The sequence below is a fragment of the Salmo salar genome, chromosome ssa14 (genome assembly GCF_905237065.1).
Source record: "Salmo salar chromosome ssa14, Ssal_v3.1, whole genome shotgun sequence".
NCBI classification, from domain to species: Eukaryota; Metazoa; Chordata; class Actinopteri; order Salmoniformes; family Salmonidae; genus Salmo; species Salmo salar.
Genome location: NC_059455.1, coordinates 61,039,224 through 61,055,870, shown reverse-complemented (window position 1 = coordinate 61,055,870; position 16,647 = coordinate 61,039,224). Strand labels below are relative to the sequence as shown.

The 16,647-nt window shown below is 43.8% G+C and overlaps 1 protein-coding gene across 1 annotated transcript in view; it reads left to right on the top strand.

Annotated features, from left to right (window-relative positions):
• The first annotated feature begins 3,928 nt into the window (after nucleotides 1-3,928).
• Nucleotides 3,929-16,647, top strand: part of LOC106570046 (syndecan-2-A) — a 33,562-nt gene continuing 20,843 nt past the window's right edge. Inside the window, exon 1 of the mRNA XM_014141974.2 lies at nucleotides 3,929-4,410. Within this exon, the coding sequence (XP_013997449.1) occupies nucleotides 4,351-4,410 (60 nt within the window). The 5' untranslated portion in view covers nucleotides 3,929-4,350. The remainder of the gene's footprint in view (nucleotides 4,411-16,647) is intronic.

The following is a 16,647-nucleotide window of genomic DNA, read 5'->3' as shown; positions in this document are numbered from 1 at the left end:
TACCTGCTGGAACGTATGCTACGGGTGGGTGTTGTTATCGAAGATGGCTGCACAGTACTGTCTTTTATCGATGGTGGTTATGATATCGTTTAGTACCTTGAGCATGGCTGAGGTGCACCCGTGACCGGCTCGGAAACCGGATTGCACAGCGGAGAAGGTACGGTGGGATTCGAAATGGTCAGTGATCTGTTTATTAACTTGGCTTTCGAAGACTTTAGATAGGCAGGGCAGGATGGAAATGGGTCTGTAACAGTTTGGGTCTAGGGTGTCACCCCCTTTGAAGAGGGGGATGACCGCGGCAGCTTTCCAATCTTTAGGGATCAGAGACGATACAAAAGAGAGATAGTTTTAGAAAGAGAGGGTCCAGATTGTCTAGCCCAGCTGATTTGTACGGGTCCAGGTTTTGCAGCTCTTTCAGAACATCAGCTATCTAAAAGTTTCTGACAAATAGTTCAATAAATTCCCACAAAGCCTCCTCTATTCTCCATGCATTAGGCCCTTGCTCTGCTCTTTAGAACGTTGCGGTCCTAAAATCTATGCTCTCTGAAATAGTTTGCAGTTGACTCATGTCACCTCTTGTAAAGAACTAGCCATGCCTGTAATTACAATCTATATTCAACAATGACAGGGGATGTTAAGGGATTTCTGTTTGAAGCAGATGACCAAAAGCAGAGCACCCTGCTTGTGATTAGGAAAGAGGAAAACTGTGTTTCATAAATTTGATGGTTATACAGTGCTGACTACGAAAGGGTATAGGTCTATTGTACTCCTAATATAAACAGTGTTATGTAAAAATCCTCCTCAGAAGTTTGCCAGTGTCCTTTCTCAACTGATAGTGAGACTGAGCTGAGAGAAAAGTCTGGAAAAGTCTGGAAGCAAGGTGACAAGGCTTCTGTTGTCCCAGACGGTAATCCCAACATGTTTCAAGCTGACCACCATTGTCCCTGTTCCCAAGAACTCCAAGGTAACCTGCCTAAATGCTTTGAAAGGCTGGTTATGACACACATAAACACCATCATCCCAGACACCCTGGACCCACTCCATTTCACATACCGCACCAACAGATCCACAGATGATGCAATCTCTATTGCACTTTACACTGCCTCTCCCCTTCTGTACTCCCTGTTCACCCACGAGTGCGTGGCCACGCACGACTCCAACACCATTATCAAGTTTGCTGACAACATGACGGTGGTAGGCCTGATCACCGACGGTGATGAGACAGCCTACAGGGAGGTGGTCAGAGACGTCCACATCACTAAGGACTTAACATGGTCCACACACACCTGCACAGTCATGAAGAGGGCACGACCGCACTTCTTCCCCCTCAGACGGCTGCAAAGATTTGGCATGGGCCCTCAGATCCTCAAAAAGTTCTACAGCTGCACCATCGAGAGCATCTTGACTGGCTGCATCACCACTTGGTATGGCAAATGCACCACCCTCGACTGCAAATCGCTACAGAGGGTGGTTCGGACAGTCCAGAACATCACTGGGGCTGAGCTCCCTGCCATCCAGGACCTCGATATCTGACAGTGTCAGAGGAAGGTCCGAAAAATGACCAAATACTTAAGCCAGCAAGCCATAGACTGTTCACTCTGCTGCTATCCGGCAAATGGTACAGGAGCATTGGCTCTCAGACCAACAGACTCCGAGACGGTTTCTACCCCCAAGCCATAAGGCTGCTAAAAATGTAAATGAAAAGGTTACACAGACTATCTGCATTGACCCTATCTTGCATTGACTCTATGCACACTAACAAGACTGTATACTGTGCCCTCAGTAAGTATTCACACCCCTTGACTTCTTCCTCATTTTGTTGTGTTACAAAGTGTGATTTAAATGGATTTAATTGTCATGTTTTTTTGTCAACGATCTGCACAAAATGCTCTGTTAACGTCAAAATGGGGAAAACATTTCTGAGAACTTAAACACTAATATATCTTGATTAGATAAGAATCCTCTTTGGCAGTGATTACTGCTGTGATTCTTTCTCGGTAAGTCTCTAAGAGTTTTCCGCATCTGGATTGTGTAACATTTGCCCATTATTCTTTCCAAAATTCTTCAAGTGCTGACAAATTGGTTGTTGATCATCGCTAGACAACCATTTTCAGGTCTTGCCATAGATGTTCAAGCAGATTTAAGTCAAACTGTAACTTGGCCACTCAGGAACATTCACTGTCTTCTTGGTAAGCAACTCCAGTGTAGATTTGGCCTTGTGTTTTATGCTATTGTCCTGCTGAAATGGGAATTAATTTCCTAGTGTCTGATGGAAAGCAGACTGAACCAGGTTTTCCTCTAGGAATTTGCCTGTGCTTAGCTCCATTCACTAACTTTTTTATCCTTAAAAACTCTCCAGTCCTTAACAATTACAAGCATTCCCATAACATGATGCAGACACCACTATACTTGAAAATATGGAGAGTGGTACTCTTCCCTGAACAATCAATCATTTTGTACTCAGGACAAAAAGTTAACTGCTTGGCCACATTTTTTGCAGTATTTCTTTAGTGCCTTTTTGCAAAAATAATGCATGTTTTGGAATATTAGTATTCTGTACAGGCTTCCCTTTTTTCACTTTGTCTATTAGGTTAGCATTGTGGATTAACTACAATGTTTTTGAGCCATCCTCATTTTTCTCCTATCACAGCCATTAAACTCTATAACAGTTTTAAAGTCAACATTGGCCTCATGGTGAAATCCCTGAGCGGTTTCCTTCCTCTCCAGCAACTGAGTTAGTAAGGACGCATGTATATTTGTAGTGACTGGGTGTATTGATATACCACCCAAAGTGTAATGAATAACTTCACCATGTTCAAAGGGTTATTTATTGTCTGCTTGGTTTATTTTTACCCATCTACCAATAGGTGCTCTTCTTTGCGAGGCATTGGTCTTTGAGGTTGAATCTGTCTTTGAAATTCACTGCTCAACTGAGGGACCTTACAGATAATTGTATGTGTGGGGTACAGGATGAGGTAGTCATTCAAAAATCATGTTAAAAATTCCCTGTATTTAGCTTTATTCTTGTGTATTGTATTCCTCAAATTATTATTTTTATACAAACAAGTTTTACTCGTTGGGAAGGACTCATCAGCAAACATTTCACTGTAAAATCTACACCTGTTGTATTCGGCACACGTGACAAAGAAAATGTGATTTGATTTGTGCGAGAAAGGCAATATACAAGCATATAGCCTGATACAAAGTATGAATGCATGGTTACTTGTAAGTTAGAAGCAATGTTTGCCATTCACAGTATGAGAATGCCAAACAATTTAAACAAAGTGCTCATTCAAGATTCAAATACTGTCATTTCTGCGTGATATGATTCTATGATTCATACCGTAGGCCTACTAAAACTGGATCCCATTTAATATCGCTTTAGGAGTGAATTATACCAGCAGGGGGAGACTTTGCATGGAAATTAACCATAGAAATGGACAGACTGGAAAATTGCTTAAAATGATCCTCTACTAGACTATCGAGGCCATCAGGAAAAACAGTTAGTAGCACAATTATAATTTCAAGCTGTCACAGTCATTTCAGTAAAGTAACACTTTGTTAAGGGGGAATGAATAGGTCTGACGAGATGACTGCAGTGAATTCATGGTTTCTTATGCCTCTCCATTGGAGAGAAGATGCAGATAATTATAACCAACAAATTAAGATGATAAAGTATATTATAGTTGACTAATGGTAACTGTACATTTCTGGAACATTAAACAATATTTTATCATTATGTAAGCTATTAAATGATATTTTATGTATATCATGTCCCGTGTAGCTCAGTTGATAGAGCTTGGTGCTTGCAAAGCTACGGTTGTGGGTTCGATACCCATTCTCTCTGGATAAGCGCGTCTGCTAAATGACTGAAATGTCAATAAAGTACATCTCGGTGCAAGCAATAGGACATTTCATTTGATGGCAGTGCGTTGTAATGATGTTCGGAGTAACTGTCAATCATTGCTTCCTTATCTGACCTGTGTTTTCTTCCCGACTCTCTCTCTCTGCACACTGTTGAGTTTCTGTGAAATGGCCGAATCTTAGCGAGTTTAACGGAACTATACTGTAAGTGAATAGAAGTCCGGATTCAACTGTGAAACAACCAAGTCAAATGTCTTACGCAGCAATTTGACTCAAGATATATATTTTTCTTTGTAGGAAAAAGTGCGTGGCGGAATAATAAAACGCAACACGTATCCGGTGTTCCACTCTAGAGTGAGAGAAACGCAAGGACTGGAGCGAGGGTGCAAGGGGAGAGGGGGATAGTCGCAAACAGAAGAGGGAAGGGAGAGAAGATAGAATATTTGGTCTTTTTGGCTGTGTCTACACATTTTTATTGAAGGAATAATGAGGAACATTTGGATAATTTTGACCCTCGGCATGACGGCCTTTCTCTCGGGGGAAAGGGTAAGTTTTTAAAAGTGAACAATGTCGATTTGCTTGCGGGGTAACGTTAGATTGGGGGAGAAAACAACTTTGAATGTGGGACCACTCACACTTGTATGTTACACTGTAACGTACTTGAAGCAAGTGTGACTGTAGCCTATTGTTGTACTGAATGTGACACATTGTAGCCTATCGTATCACAACTTAAGAGCAATGTGAATTTAATTTCGGACAGAGGTATTTCTTGAACTGTAGTCAATATTACCTATATTCTTCTTGGCCGGTCAAGTTTGTCTACGCTGACAATGTTTCAACGTTCAGAGTTTGCTTTGAAGAGATACATGTTCTTTTTAGAGTTTGTATAGTTTAATTTCAGTATTTTAACATCTCCGAAACTATCATTTCTACGTACGTGGCAGGTTGCTGGTCAAAAATAGAGGAACCCTTTCTGGATGGACATGACAACGAGAATCATTTTTACAAATCACTGCTTATTATAAGCTAACGTTATCTGTTATCAGTTTGCCTTTGGAGGTAATAAAACCCAGCCCTGTTCCATTCACGAAGCTTTTGTCGTCTAGATGCAATGGCCAATTCGTCGGTTATTATTGTGAAACGCAAATAAACGCTATTGCTGCATGCAGCCTTTCCAAAATCATTTTGGCTGCGTAAACGTGCCCAGCCTACTCAAAAACCAAACCACGAAAGTAACCTGCATCATACATCCTTATGCTACGTTATGTTCCTTTGACCGTTTTGGTTACCAGAGTAAGACACAACTCCAGGCAACCCAATAAGATACTGTAATGCTTACGAAGACTTTAGTGAGGGCTATATGCGGTGTTTATGGCAGTGTAACAATAGGTTGTTTACCTAGTGTATTACCCAAAAGGCTCAGACTTTTCTGTTTCCATCTACACGGTCTGTATCCGTGTCTCATTGGACCATGGCTCTGGCAGACCTGCTCTCACGTGGGTGGTGGGGCCAAAGCCAGGCCACTGGTACTTTTCAGCTGGTATTTAGATGTGATTTAGATGTGAACTTTAACACCTCACAAGGCATACTGTTTTGATTACACCGATGCTGTTGATGCTGCTCTTCACTAGTCCTCAAAACACAATTTCCCTAGTGCAACATAAGGGTGTATATACACTGTTATAAACTGGGGGGTTCGAGCACTGAATATTGATTGGCTAAAAGCCTTGGTACCACGGGTATGACAAAACATTTATTTTTACTGCTCTAATTACGTTGGTAACCAGTTTATAATAGCAATAATGCCCCTCGGGGGTTTGTGGTATATGGCCAATATACCACGGCTAAGGGCTGTATCCAGGCACTCAGCGTTGTGTCGTGCGAAAACAGCCCTTAGACTTAGTATATTGGCGGTATACCACACCCCCTTGGGCCTTATGGCTTAAGTGTAACACTGGTGTTACAGTGGAAAGTCAGCATTAGAGCCAAACATATTAGAGACATGTATAGTATTTGTTTTATTATAGATATCCAAACGTACTATTATGTGATTATGCTGTTTCTATATCCTCACGTTTGGTAATATAATTGGGGCCCACTGATTATCCCACAAAATGTCTAGAATGCTGGAATGGACTTGGAAAAATATAATTGTGCATTTGTGTCTTTCATGTATTTGGTGCTGTAACTGAACTTTTATTGAAAGTGTCCCACTGTTTTCTCTGTGGCTTACAGACTTGTCACTTGGCTCCGTTCCTCTCTGAATGGTTCTCCAATTAGCTGATTCAGCCACCAGTGTTTTAATGAGTCATTGTTTTGCATGATGTCACCCCCAGAGTGCATGTTTTTAATAGATGCGCCTCAGAACCAGAAGCCCTTGTGTCTGCTTGACTCATAAGGTCTCCCTCCGTTGGATACTACTGGAGAGAAAGTCAAAGCTCACAAAAACACTAAAGTGGCCATGTTACTTTGTATTTGTGTTGTTTTGAAGAACATTGTCATCAGGCAGTTGTGAAGAGAGCCCCTCAACCTGTCATTTTCTTTGACCCCTTGGTCCTTTGGGTTGTAGCCTACCAAGGTATGATCCATGGCTTTGTGGGCATGGCAACGGCACACATAAATTGCTACAGCACCATGTATGTTTGACTATCATAAACCCCCTCCTTCTCCCTCCCCCTATCAATCTATCGCTTCTGTCTATTTGTGTGTACCCTGCAGCAGTGAGAGGCATATATCCGCCTCAATGAAACTTGACGCGTGACATTGATTCTCAATGTTGGCACCCCTGTTGACATGGCAATCAAGTGGTTTGGCTGATAACCACCAGGCAAATCTATGTGTTAATTATCAGGTTGACGTTTATTGTCATGAATCTTGCCCTGGAGGCAGAACTGAGCGAATTCCGCTAGATGTGCCAGCTGCAAAGTCAAAATTGACTCTATTGTTTAAATTCCTGGGGGGAAATTAGCTTTTTGGTCTTAATTTAAGGTTAGGCATTAGGGTTAGCAGTGTGGTTAAGGTTAGGGTTGTGTTTAAAATCAGATTTTATGACTTTGTAACTGTGCCAGCTACTCTACAGAGATGCATCCAGGGCAAGATTCATAACAATAAATGCCAACCTGCAGTTAATTACCACACGCCATCAAGCACAGTCGTTACTGTACCCTTTAGATAAGACATTTCAGCTGGGGTCTTTGTCCCAAATTGTCTATTTACATGAACATTTTTGTCCTTTAGCAGAAGCTCTTATCCAGAGCGACTTACAGTAGTGAGTGCATACATTTTCATACTTTTTCGTACTGGTCCCCCGTGGGAATTGAACCCATAACCCTGGCATGGCAAGTGCCATGCTCTACCAACTGAGCAAAATGGGACCAAATGGCAACCTGTTCTGTGTATAGTGCACTACTTTCGACCAGAGCTCCATGGGCCCTCATCAGAAGTAGTGCACTATGTATAGGGAAAAGTGTGTCAATTTGGACAGAGCCGTAGTCGAAGGTGATATATAATGCACGCTGCAATTCTTTCCCCAGTGACTTTATTTCCTGGAACCCGGATGCGAAGAAGGTTGGGCCCTAGCTATGTTTTTGGTTCCCGCTAGTTGCCAGATGTGGGAGCATGTCAATTTTTGTCAGGTATTGGTGGGAAGCGTGGGTTTTCACCTCCTTTCAAGTGGATGATTTATGCGAGGGTAGCACTGTCTCAGTGTCTGATGCAGGACCTCAAAGGAATAACTCAAAAATGGAATTGGCCAAGGAATCTTGGGACATTCAAGGAAAATAAGTGGGAAAAACACTAAAATTCCATTCCACTTTTGAGGTTATCTATACACTTTGTATATAACAAAATATGTGATTGTTTACAAACTGTATATCATAAGGAGTTACACATCTATAAGCACACCGTAAATGCATGCATACCTACATTAAGTTGTAATAATGCTGTGTAGCAATAAAGCAATGTTTATGATGTGCTTATAGATGTGTATTGTATGCTTTATGATCCCGTGCCCTTAAATAACACTGGCACGTAAACAAAGAGGTCAGGGGAGATGTATCCATGGGTAGAACTACACAGCACCTCAGAGTTTCATTTTGTTGGCCATTTGTTTTGCGTTCACTGATTTGAAGTAATGTTGTGCCCGAGTAGCACAGGTTGCTAGCTGACCGCTAGATCAACCCACACTCCTGCCAGCTCCACACCTGAGGCTGTCTTTGGCTTCTGTATTAAAGAAGACAATAGCAACATCAATACACAAACTGCATTCACTAGCAGGCCCAGAGCCACAGATGCCAGGCCTTTTCATTTACTATTCCTCTAGATACCGTATACAATTTTCAACCAACTTTATTGATATTCCTGTAGATTCTTGCAACTTCTCTGAATGTTTTGACCGGAAATATTTGTACACCCTGACTCTGTGCCGTTTTAGAACCAGACTCTCGGTCTCTTTTAAAGTGACTATAAGAGGGCTTTATCCATCCTCCTTTTATAAAAAGGTGCACAATCTATAATTTAAAAAATATTGAATAAACAAGAATGAACAGTAAACATGTCGTCCCCCACAAATTATGCAGCGCCCCCGTTGGGCCAATCAGTGTAATTTTGTAAATGCCAGATCTCTATGGCAAGACTCATCATTCACCCAAGTTTTGTCAAAATCAGGCCAGTGGTGTCTGTGATATCGCGTGGGTTAGCTAGACTCATATCCCTGAGCATGTGTGCCAAATTTCATCACTCTGAGTCAAACATATAAAAATGTTCCCGTTATAGCAGCAGTTATAGTGTTTGCAACTGTGTTGTTGCAATATGAATATCCTTGACTGATTTATATGCATTTATGTGCCAGAGGAATGTTTATTGGTCAATAGTGGCCTGTGGTTTTAGGTACTAGTCAGGAAAATATTGCATTGAGAGACCTTTGCCTATAGATGCCACACATCAAGTTTCGTGCAGATCGGTCATTCGTTGCCAGAAGAGTAGCGTTTTAAAAGTTTAGCCCAAAATTCTAAGTGACGGAAAATCCATCATGGCTGACCTTATGGGTCCCTGAGACATTTTTTCCTCGTAAGGAGAGGGATGTACCTAATTTCATGATTTTAGGTCAAACGGGGTGAGGGGTGTGTCCTTTCAAAGTTAGCATTTTCAATCTCCCTTTCTGCCAAGCGTTATGTAATCTCTAATGGACTCTGCAGGTCCGGGCTCCTTGGGCCTCCTGAAGGAAAGCATCTGTCCCCATGCGCTCTTCTTTTGTCATCAGCCACGCACGCAGCCCTGCTTTGTAGACAACCCCCAAGGCTAAGACGCTGCTTGTCATAACCGCTGCGTCTTAAGTTACCCTGAGAACAGTTGGATTATTATTCCCTTTAAGACAGCTGAAAATAATGTTGTTTTTAAGAAGAGAGATGCAGCACCACACTCTGCATTGCTGAAACTCAAGAAGGGAGTGTTTGTGTATACCTCGCGAGCATCGGCAGGACATATGTGCATTTGTTTGAAAGGAACAGCTTCCCCCCCCACCCTCTCTTGACTATTTGGAAGGGATTCTTTCATGAGGCTGAGGTTGTGTGTGTGTGTTTGTTTGCCTTTATTAAAGACAAAGTCCAGCCTTCTAGGCATGGGGAAACACATTAGGGAGAGGCAGCACATGGACGGTGGTTTAACTTTGGCCCCTGCCACCATGCATGTGTAGACAGCAAGGAGACACAATTTGACAAACTAGTGACTCCTCACCTTTATTAACGTGGATGTCAAGTTTTTGTTGAAAACAGTAACTGTTTATAAAGCAGCCCATCTCTCTCTCTCTCTCTCTCTCCTTAGCAAATGAAAAGTTCCTTCAGAGGATTGTGGTGGAGATTCTGTGGTTGTGAAGAAGAAAAGCAGGGGGAAAACCCCTGTTTAACCTGTCTGCTTTCTTCCTGTACTACCATGCCTGCAGCCTGGTTACACTTTAAATGAAGAGGAGAGTGTGAATTTGGTCTCCCTTTTGGCGAACGGGTCTCCCTCCGTCTGGGGCTTTACTGCGAGGAATGCTTGAGGACGTCTGACTTGGGAGGGGGCAGACCTATGTGCCGAGCAGGATGGCGCTGGATTAGGCTAGTTAGGACAGTAATGAAAGTTAAGTGTTTGGCTTGAGCACATGATCACACATCTGCCTAATACTATCCCCAGTAAATCTCAGTTGCCAAGAGAAATGCCCATTGTATTGGGGCAAAAAAGCAATTTCTGCTTTGAATCATTCCAATGAAATGAAAAATTAATGATCCAAAAATTCAATTGGATGCTATTATCTCCCGTTGATATTTTGAACGCTATTTTGGACTAATTGTCATGCAACGCATTCGATCATTGTTTGCTCCCTCTCCGGCCTCTTGGTCACCAGGCTGCTCGTTATGGCGCACACCTGTCACCATCGTTACGCGCATCTGCACATAATGACAGTCACCTGGACTCCATCACCTCCTTGATTACCTGCCTTTTATATGTCACTCCCTTTGGTTTCTTCCCCTGTCGTCATTGTTTCTGTTCCTGGGTCATGTCTGTCCGTTGTTTGTGTTACGTGTTGGTTTCATTTATTTATTAAAACACTCACTCCCTGAACTTGCTTCCCGACTCTCAGCGTACATCGTTACAGAATGACGACTCAACAAAGGGAAGCATCAGGCGGTGTTTTTTTTCTGTTGTTGTTTTTTTTTGTGTTGGAGGTGATGTCGGGTCCGGGTGTTGGAGCCAGAGCTACCTGGGAGGTCTCAGCCGGTTTTGATGGATTCCCATGCCTCAGCTGGCTCGATAGGCTTCCATGCCTCAGCGGGCTCGATAGGCTTCCATGCCTCAGCGGGCTCGATAGGGTCCCATGCCTCAGCGGGCTCAATAGGCTCCCATGCCTCAGCGGGCTCGATAGGCGCCCATGCCTCAGCGGGCTCGAGGCTCCCAGGGGGCTCCCATGCCTCAGCGGGCTCGGGCTTCCATGCCTCAGCGGGCTCAAAGGCGCCCATGCCTCAGCTGGCTCGAGGCGCCCATGCCTCAGCTGGCTCGATAGGCTCCCATGTCTCAGCTGGCTCGATAGGCTTCCATGCCTCAGCTGGCTCTATAGGCTCCCATGCCTCAGCTGGCTCGATAGGCTCCCATGCCTCAGCTGGCTCGATAGGCTCCCATGCCTCAGCTGGCTCGATAGGCTCCCATGCCTCAGCTGGCTCGATAGGCTCCCATGCCTCAGCTGGCTCGATAGGCTCCCATGCCTCAGCTGGCTCTATAGGCTCCCATGCCTCAGCTAGCTCGAAAGCCTCCCATGCCTAAGCGGGCTTGATAGGCTCCCATGCCTCAACTGGGTGAACAGGTTCCCGTGCCTCGACCGAGGCCACCGGGGTGGTTTCAGCCGGCTCATCAGGCTCTCACGCCTCAGCCGTCTCGTCAGGTTTCTGTGCCTCAGCGGAGGCGACCAGTCCTCTCCAGATCCCCGAGATCGTCCCTGTGGTTGGCGTCCAGTAGCTGGAGCTGAACGCGCCGGGGAGGGGGTATTGTCAAGTATACTCTCTCCGGAGCTCTAGGTCGCCATGCTCCCACGCCTCAGCTGGATCGACAGGTTCCCGCGCCTTAGCAGAGGTGACCAGTCCGCTCCTGATCCTCAGGATCGTCATCTTGGTCGGCGTCCTGCGGACGGAGAAACCTTTGGTTTCTTCCGCAGTTGTCATTGTTTCTGTTCCTAGGTCATGTTTGTGCTTTGTTTGTGTCACGTGTTTGTTTTAATTTAATTATTAAAACACTCACTCCCTGAACTTGCTTCCTGACTCGCAGCGTACATCGTTACAGTGATGTTGTACAAATCGTATTTTATGTGGCATTGAGTTACTCTCATGTCACTTAATTAAAAACAGAAACTTTGACCAACACTCTCCATCTCCTTGCTCGGACTTGGGCACACGCCCGCAACACTAAGTTACAGAAATCTTATTAGCTCAGAGTTTCATAGTTTGTGGTCAAGCTTGTTGGTCTGCTGTTGTATATCTGCTGCCTGTGAAACCTCTCCTTCTCCCTATTGGCTCTGTTCTCCTGTATAGACAAGGATCTGAGTGGGAATGTGCTTCGTCTGTGGGGTGTTATCCAAAAATGGGGGATATATGAAGAAGTCATGACTTCAGTTGAATTTTTCCATCCCACTCCCAAGATTGCTCTGGAAAACATGTCGCATTTAACACATCTGTGCTCACTCATATTTATGAGCATGTTTTATCTGTTCTAAAAAGCACCTAATTGAAATCTGTACTGTGCTCCGCCAAGCAGAAAAATGTACTTTAATATCTGGTGTTTCCATTATAAACCCTGACTTGATTCAGTGCGACACTCTAATTTCATGTTGTTTTTCATGAGAAATCTCCCAGATTCCAGAGGGTTTTGAGGAACTTCCGTAAAGATTCGTTAGAGGCTTTCAAAATAGCACCTCTCATCCAAATGCTGTGGTCATGTGTAAACGTTTCTACTCATTGGCATTGAATTTAATGGAGCAGTCATGAATATTCAGCAAAGAGTAGTGGTTGTCATAGGAACAGTTTGACAAAAACAGGAAGTACTTTAGTTCTCTGTCTAGGTACACCGTACCATAGGGAAATGTTTTTCAAACTAGTAATTGCCCTCCAAGGCACAGCTCTTGCTCTCCAGAAAAATGCCGCCCATTCAGATTTGGTTCAGTTGTACAAAGACGTTTTAAACCTTTTGTGTTTTGTAAAATAGCTACATTCTATTATTGTCACGCCCTGACCTTGGAGATTCTTTATTCTCGATTTTGGTTAGGTCGGGGTGTAACTAGGGTGGGCATTCTAGTTTCTAGGTTGGCTTGGTATGGTTCCCCATCAGAGGCAGCTGTCTATCGTTGTCTCTGATTGGGGATCATATTTGGGCAGCTTTTTACCACCTGTTGGTTGTGGGATCTTGTTTGTGTATAGTTGCCTTGAGCACTGCATAGCACCACGTTCGTTCTGTTCTTTATTGTTTGTTTTTTTGGCCGGTTCACCTATAAATAAAAGATGTCGAACCGATTCCACGCTGCACTTTGGTCTGAATGTTCCTATGACGACCGTGACAATTATCCTCAATCCTAGGCGTTTTTAGAAGCAAGTATACAGCTTCCTGAATCTCCTGTCATGACTGAAAGGCCCTTTTCAGATGTTCTTTAGTTTGATTCTCCAGGGCAGCGGTGGCAGACACACTGTCCAAATAGTCCAGTAGATAAACTGGAAAATTGTTCACGTTGGTATAGAAGCATGAACAACGGTACACTTGTATCATTTTTAGAGCTGAACAAAACCTGATATAGTGCCATCTCTGACTCAGGTGTCCAGCCATGTCCCGAAAAGCTCCCATTACCGAGAGAGAGAAGGAGGGCACTTTTATTAAACGGGGGAGGAGCCGTTAAAGAACCGTGTGAGATGGAATCCATTTTGATTTGAAATGCAAATGCCACTGACACGCTAATTTCCTCACTCTCCTTTTGAGGCGACCGCAAAGTCTTAACGGGTAGAACATTTCAAGGAAAGCCTCCAAACAAACAAGAGTTTTGTGGATGGCGTTCCACAAATTCTGGCCCCCAGTGACCTCATTGGAAATCCACTTTCCCAGTCTGTCACCTTTTGATAGTGTGTATATCATATCTCCGTTTTCTCCCATCCCTGATTTCGGAGAGACTGGGCCAAGGTAATTGCTTTTTTAATCTTGGCATTGTCATGCTATGCTTAAACCGGTTAGCCTGGAGGAGTGAGGCTTGATGACTTTGATGACAATAATTTGTTTAATCAAGTGATTCAGTGGCTGGCTGGAATGATGGCCGACTTCCCTGACTCCAGACCCAGGATATCCTCTAGAGAAAATGGAGCCTCGTGGCTGTCTCCCAGAATGCATCCAACACCAAGGCTTAGTAAAATACCAGACATGACCTACCCTGCCAGCCAGTGCCTGGGCCTGGATATTAGGTACAGACTTACAGTCTTCCGAACCTCCTCAGAATGTTCTGGAGTTCATGGCGTCTTTTGAAGCATTCTGTTACCCTTTTGTCTTTTTGTGTGGCTTCCCATCACTACTTGTGAGTTATTGACCACATAAGGCATCTTGACAGGTTTTGTTGGGGTCTAGGCTACAAATACTTTAAAGACATCTGTACTTGTGTGGGGTATAGTCGTGGCTCCCCTTTAGTGTGGTGTGTACCACCACAATCTCTGCTCTCCAGCTTTTCAGCACTATACATCTCTTTGTTCCTGCTTAGAGGTCCGGCATTTCAAAGTGTTTCGCATACCAGTTACTGAGACCTATTCAAAGGCTCTAATGTTGTGTTTGAACTTTCTGGTAACCAATGAAAACAGGTGCTCGGTGTGTCTCTGGGACCAATCAGAATGCTTCTTCTACTGTATCCTCAGCATCTTCTGCCCATCCATATGGAGGCAGTAAGACAGAGGGTGGAGCACAGGGGCCTTGTGTTGTTTCAGGAACTCAGGGAAAAGCGAGACTGCGGACTTCATAACCGCACATTCTTCAGGAATTACAGCAGAGGGATATAATTGGGCTGTGTAGCGAGAGTGAGGTTTGGCAGATACATTAAAGCTGTTTTTAGCTGCACAGTTTTGTCAGCGATGACAATCAGTGGTTCCTGACGGAGGACAAAATGGTCCTTTTTGGAAGTTCTGGCTGTGTGTGCGTGCGTGGGTATGTCTCTTGATCAAAAGTGTGTTTTATGTCTTGATAAAGTGGGCTTCTCCAAGGGCCCTGATGGGGAAAATGCTCTTTCTGCCACATAATCATTAAAGATTGAGAAAGAAGCCAAGCCGTGGTACTCGTACAGGACCTATTTCTGTAGCCACAACTCAATTATTTACACAGAATGGAATATGAATGAGACCTTTTGCCTCATCTTTCTCAAACATGAGCTCAGGGCTAAAGCGCTGCTTTGAACAGTCACATAAAAGCTCCATAGAAACCAAGCAAACCTGCTTTTTGTAAAAGCCCTGATATTTATAGTCCAAGGGTAGCTTATATGCCTATGGTCTTTGTCATTTGATAACTTTATTGCATGAAGTACAATAAACTGAGACCGGGAAAAGGCTGGTCTATTGTGGCTGGTTTACAAAAGTTGTCTACATAATGTGTCGATGATATTGTCCAGAGCCTTGTGAGTTGTTTACCCCTGCTTTGTGAACTAACTGCGGCTACATTGTTACCCAGTTGACTCCCAGCAGCTGGGGTGCACATGTAAAACATGGGGAGGAAATGATTTCCCTTTTGTTGTGGAGCAGTTTGTTTCAACAAACGTGGAAACCGAATCGGATGGAGCGGTATTGTTCTGTCAAGCGTCACACACACATTCAAATGGCTTCCTCTCTGTAGAGTGGTGTTTGATCTCTTCCTGTGAATCGCTCCCTGAACGCTGGCCGTAGCAGCTAATCTTCAGCATGTGCCACTATATCCCGGGTGACCTCCTAAACTGATAATCCACCCAGTAATTGTGTAACTGTGTGAAAGGGTAGTAGGTGTGTCCCCAGCACCGCAGAGTTACCAAAACATATTTAAAGCTGTGGCATTAGAGAGCAGCTTTGTTCTATGAGCATCTGGCCATCTGAGGTTTAGGTCAATGTTTTAATGTCTCTATGATGCACTGTTGAGTAGTCTGTGACCGTGCCAACCTATAAGGCCACTATCCCAGCTCCCAGGGCCTTGCTGGGATCATGCCTCATTAATCGGCTATTACATTAATATTGGCTTCGCACACTTCATAAGTTGCCTCTTGACTTGAGCATACCTTTAAGGTTGTTATTGTTTCCATCTTACCTCATAGTGCAGTCAACATTTGTAGCTTGCGGTGAGGTCTGGTGCCTCAGTGTGAAACTTTAGACCTGTCTCTGGATCAGTGTTTGAACGTAGCGACGGGGCATGGCTACCCCGACCAGGTAATTACTAACCCCCCTGGTCCTGGATCATTGTTCTTGCAGGTGGTGCTGAGGCCGGGTCGATGCTCCAGTTATTTATTTGTGCCAGCGTCGGTTTGTGTCCTCTGCTGGTATCCCTGTATAATGTGATCAGAGATCACCACCTGACGCCCTCGCTCCGAGTCATCCATCCCTCCCTTACACCATTACTGTTTCCTCCTGCTCCTCCTCCCTCTGCCGGTACTGACTGTGTGTCCTCGCTCCCTTCGTCAACCTCTCGCCATTTATTTCCCCCTTCCTCCTCATAGTCAACATCATATTCAACATCATAGTCAGCATCATAGTCAACACAGCATCATAGTCAGCATCATAGTCAACATCATAGTCAGCATCATAGTCAGCATCATAGTCAACATCATAGTCAGCATCGTAGTCAACACGGCATCATAGTCAGCATCATATTCAACATCATAGTCAGCATCATAGTCAACATCATAGTCAGCATCATATTCAGCATCATAGTCAACACAGCATCATAGTCAACACAGCATCAAAGTCAAAATCATAGTCAACATCATAGTCAGCATCATAGTCAACATCATAGTCAGCATCATAGTCAACATCATAGTCAGCATCATATTCAACATTATATGCAGCATCATATGCAGTATCATATTCAACATCATAGTCAGCATCATAGTCAACACAGCATCATAGTCAACATCATAGTCAACATCATATTCAACATCATAGTCAACATCATATTCAACATCATATTCAGCATCATAGTCAGCATCATAGTCAGCATCATAGTCAGCATCATAGTCAACATCATAGTCAACATCATAGTCAACACAGCATCATAGTCAACATCATA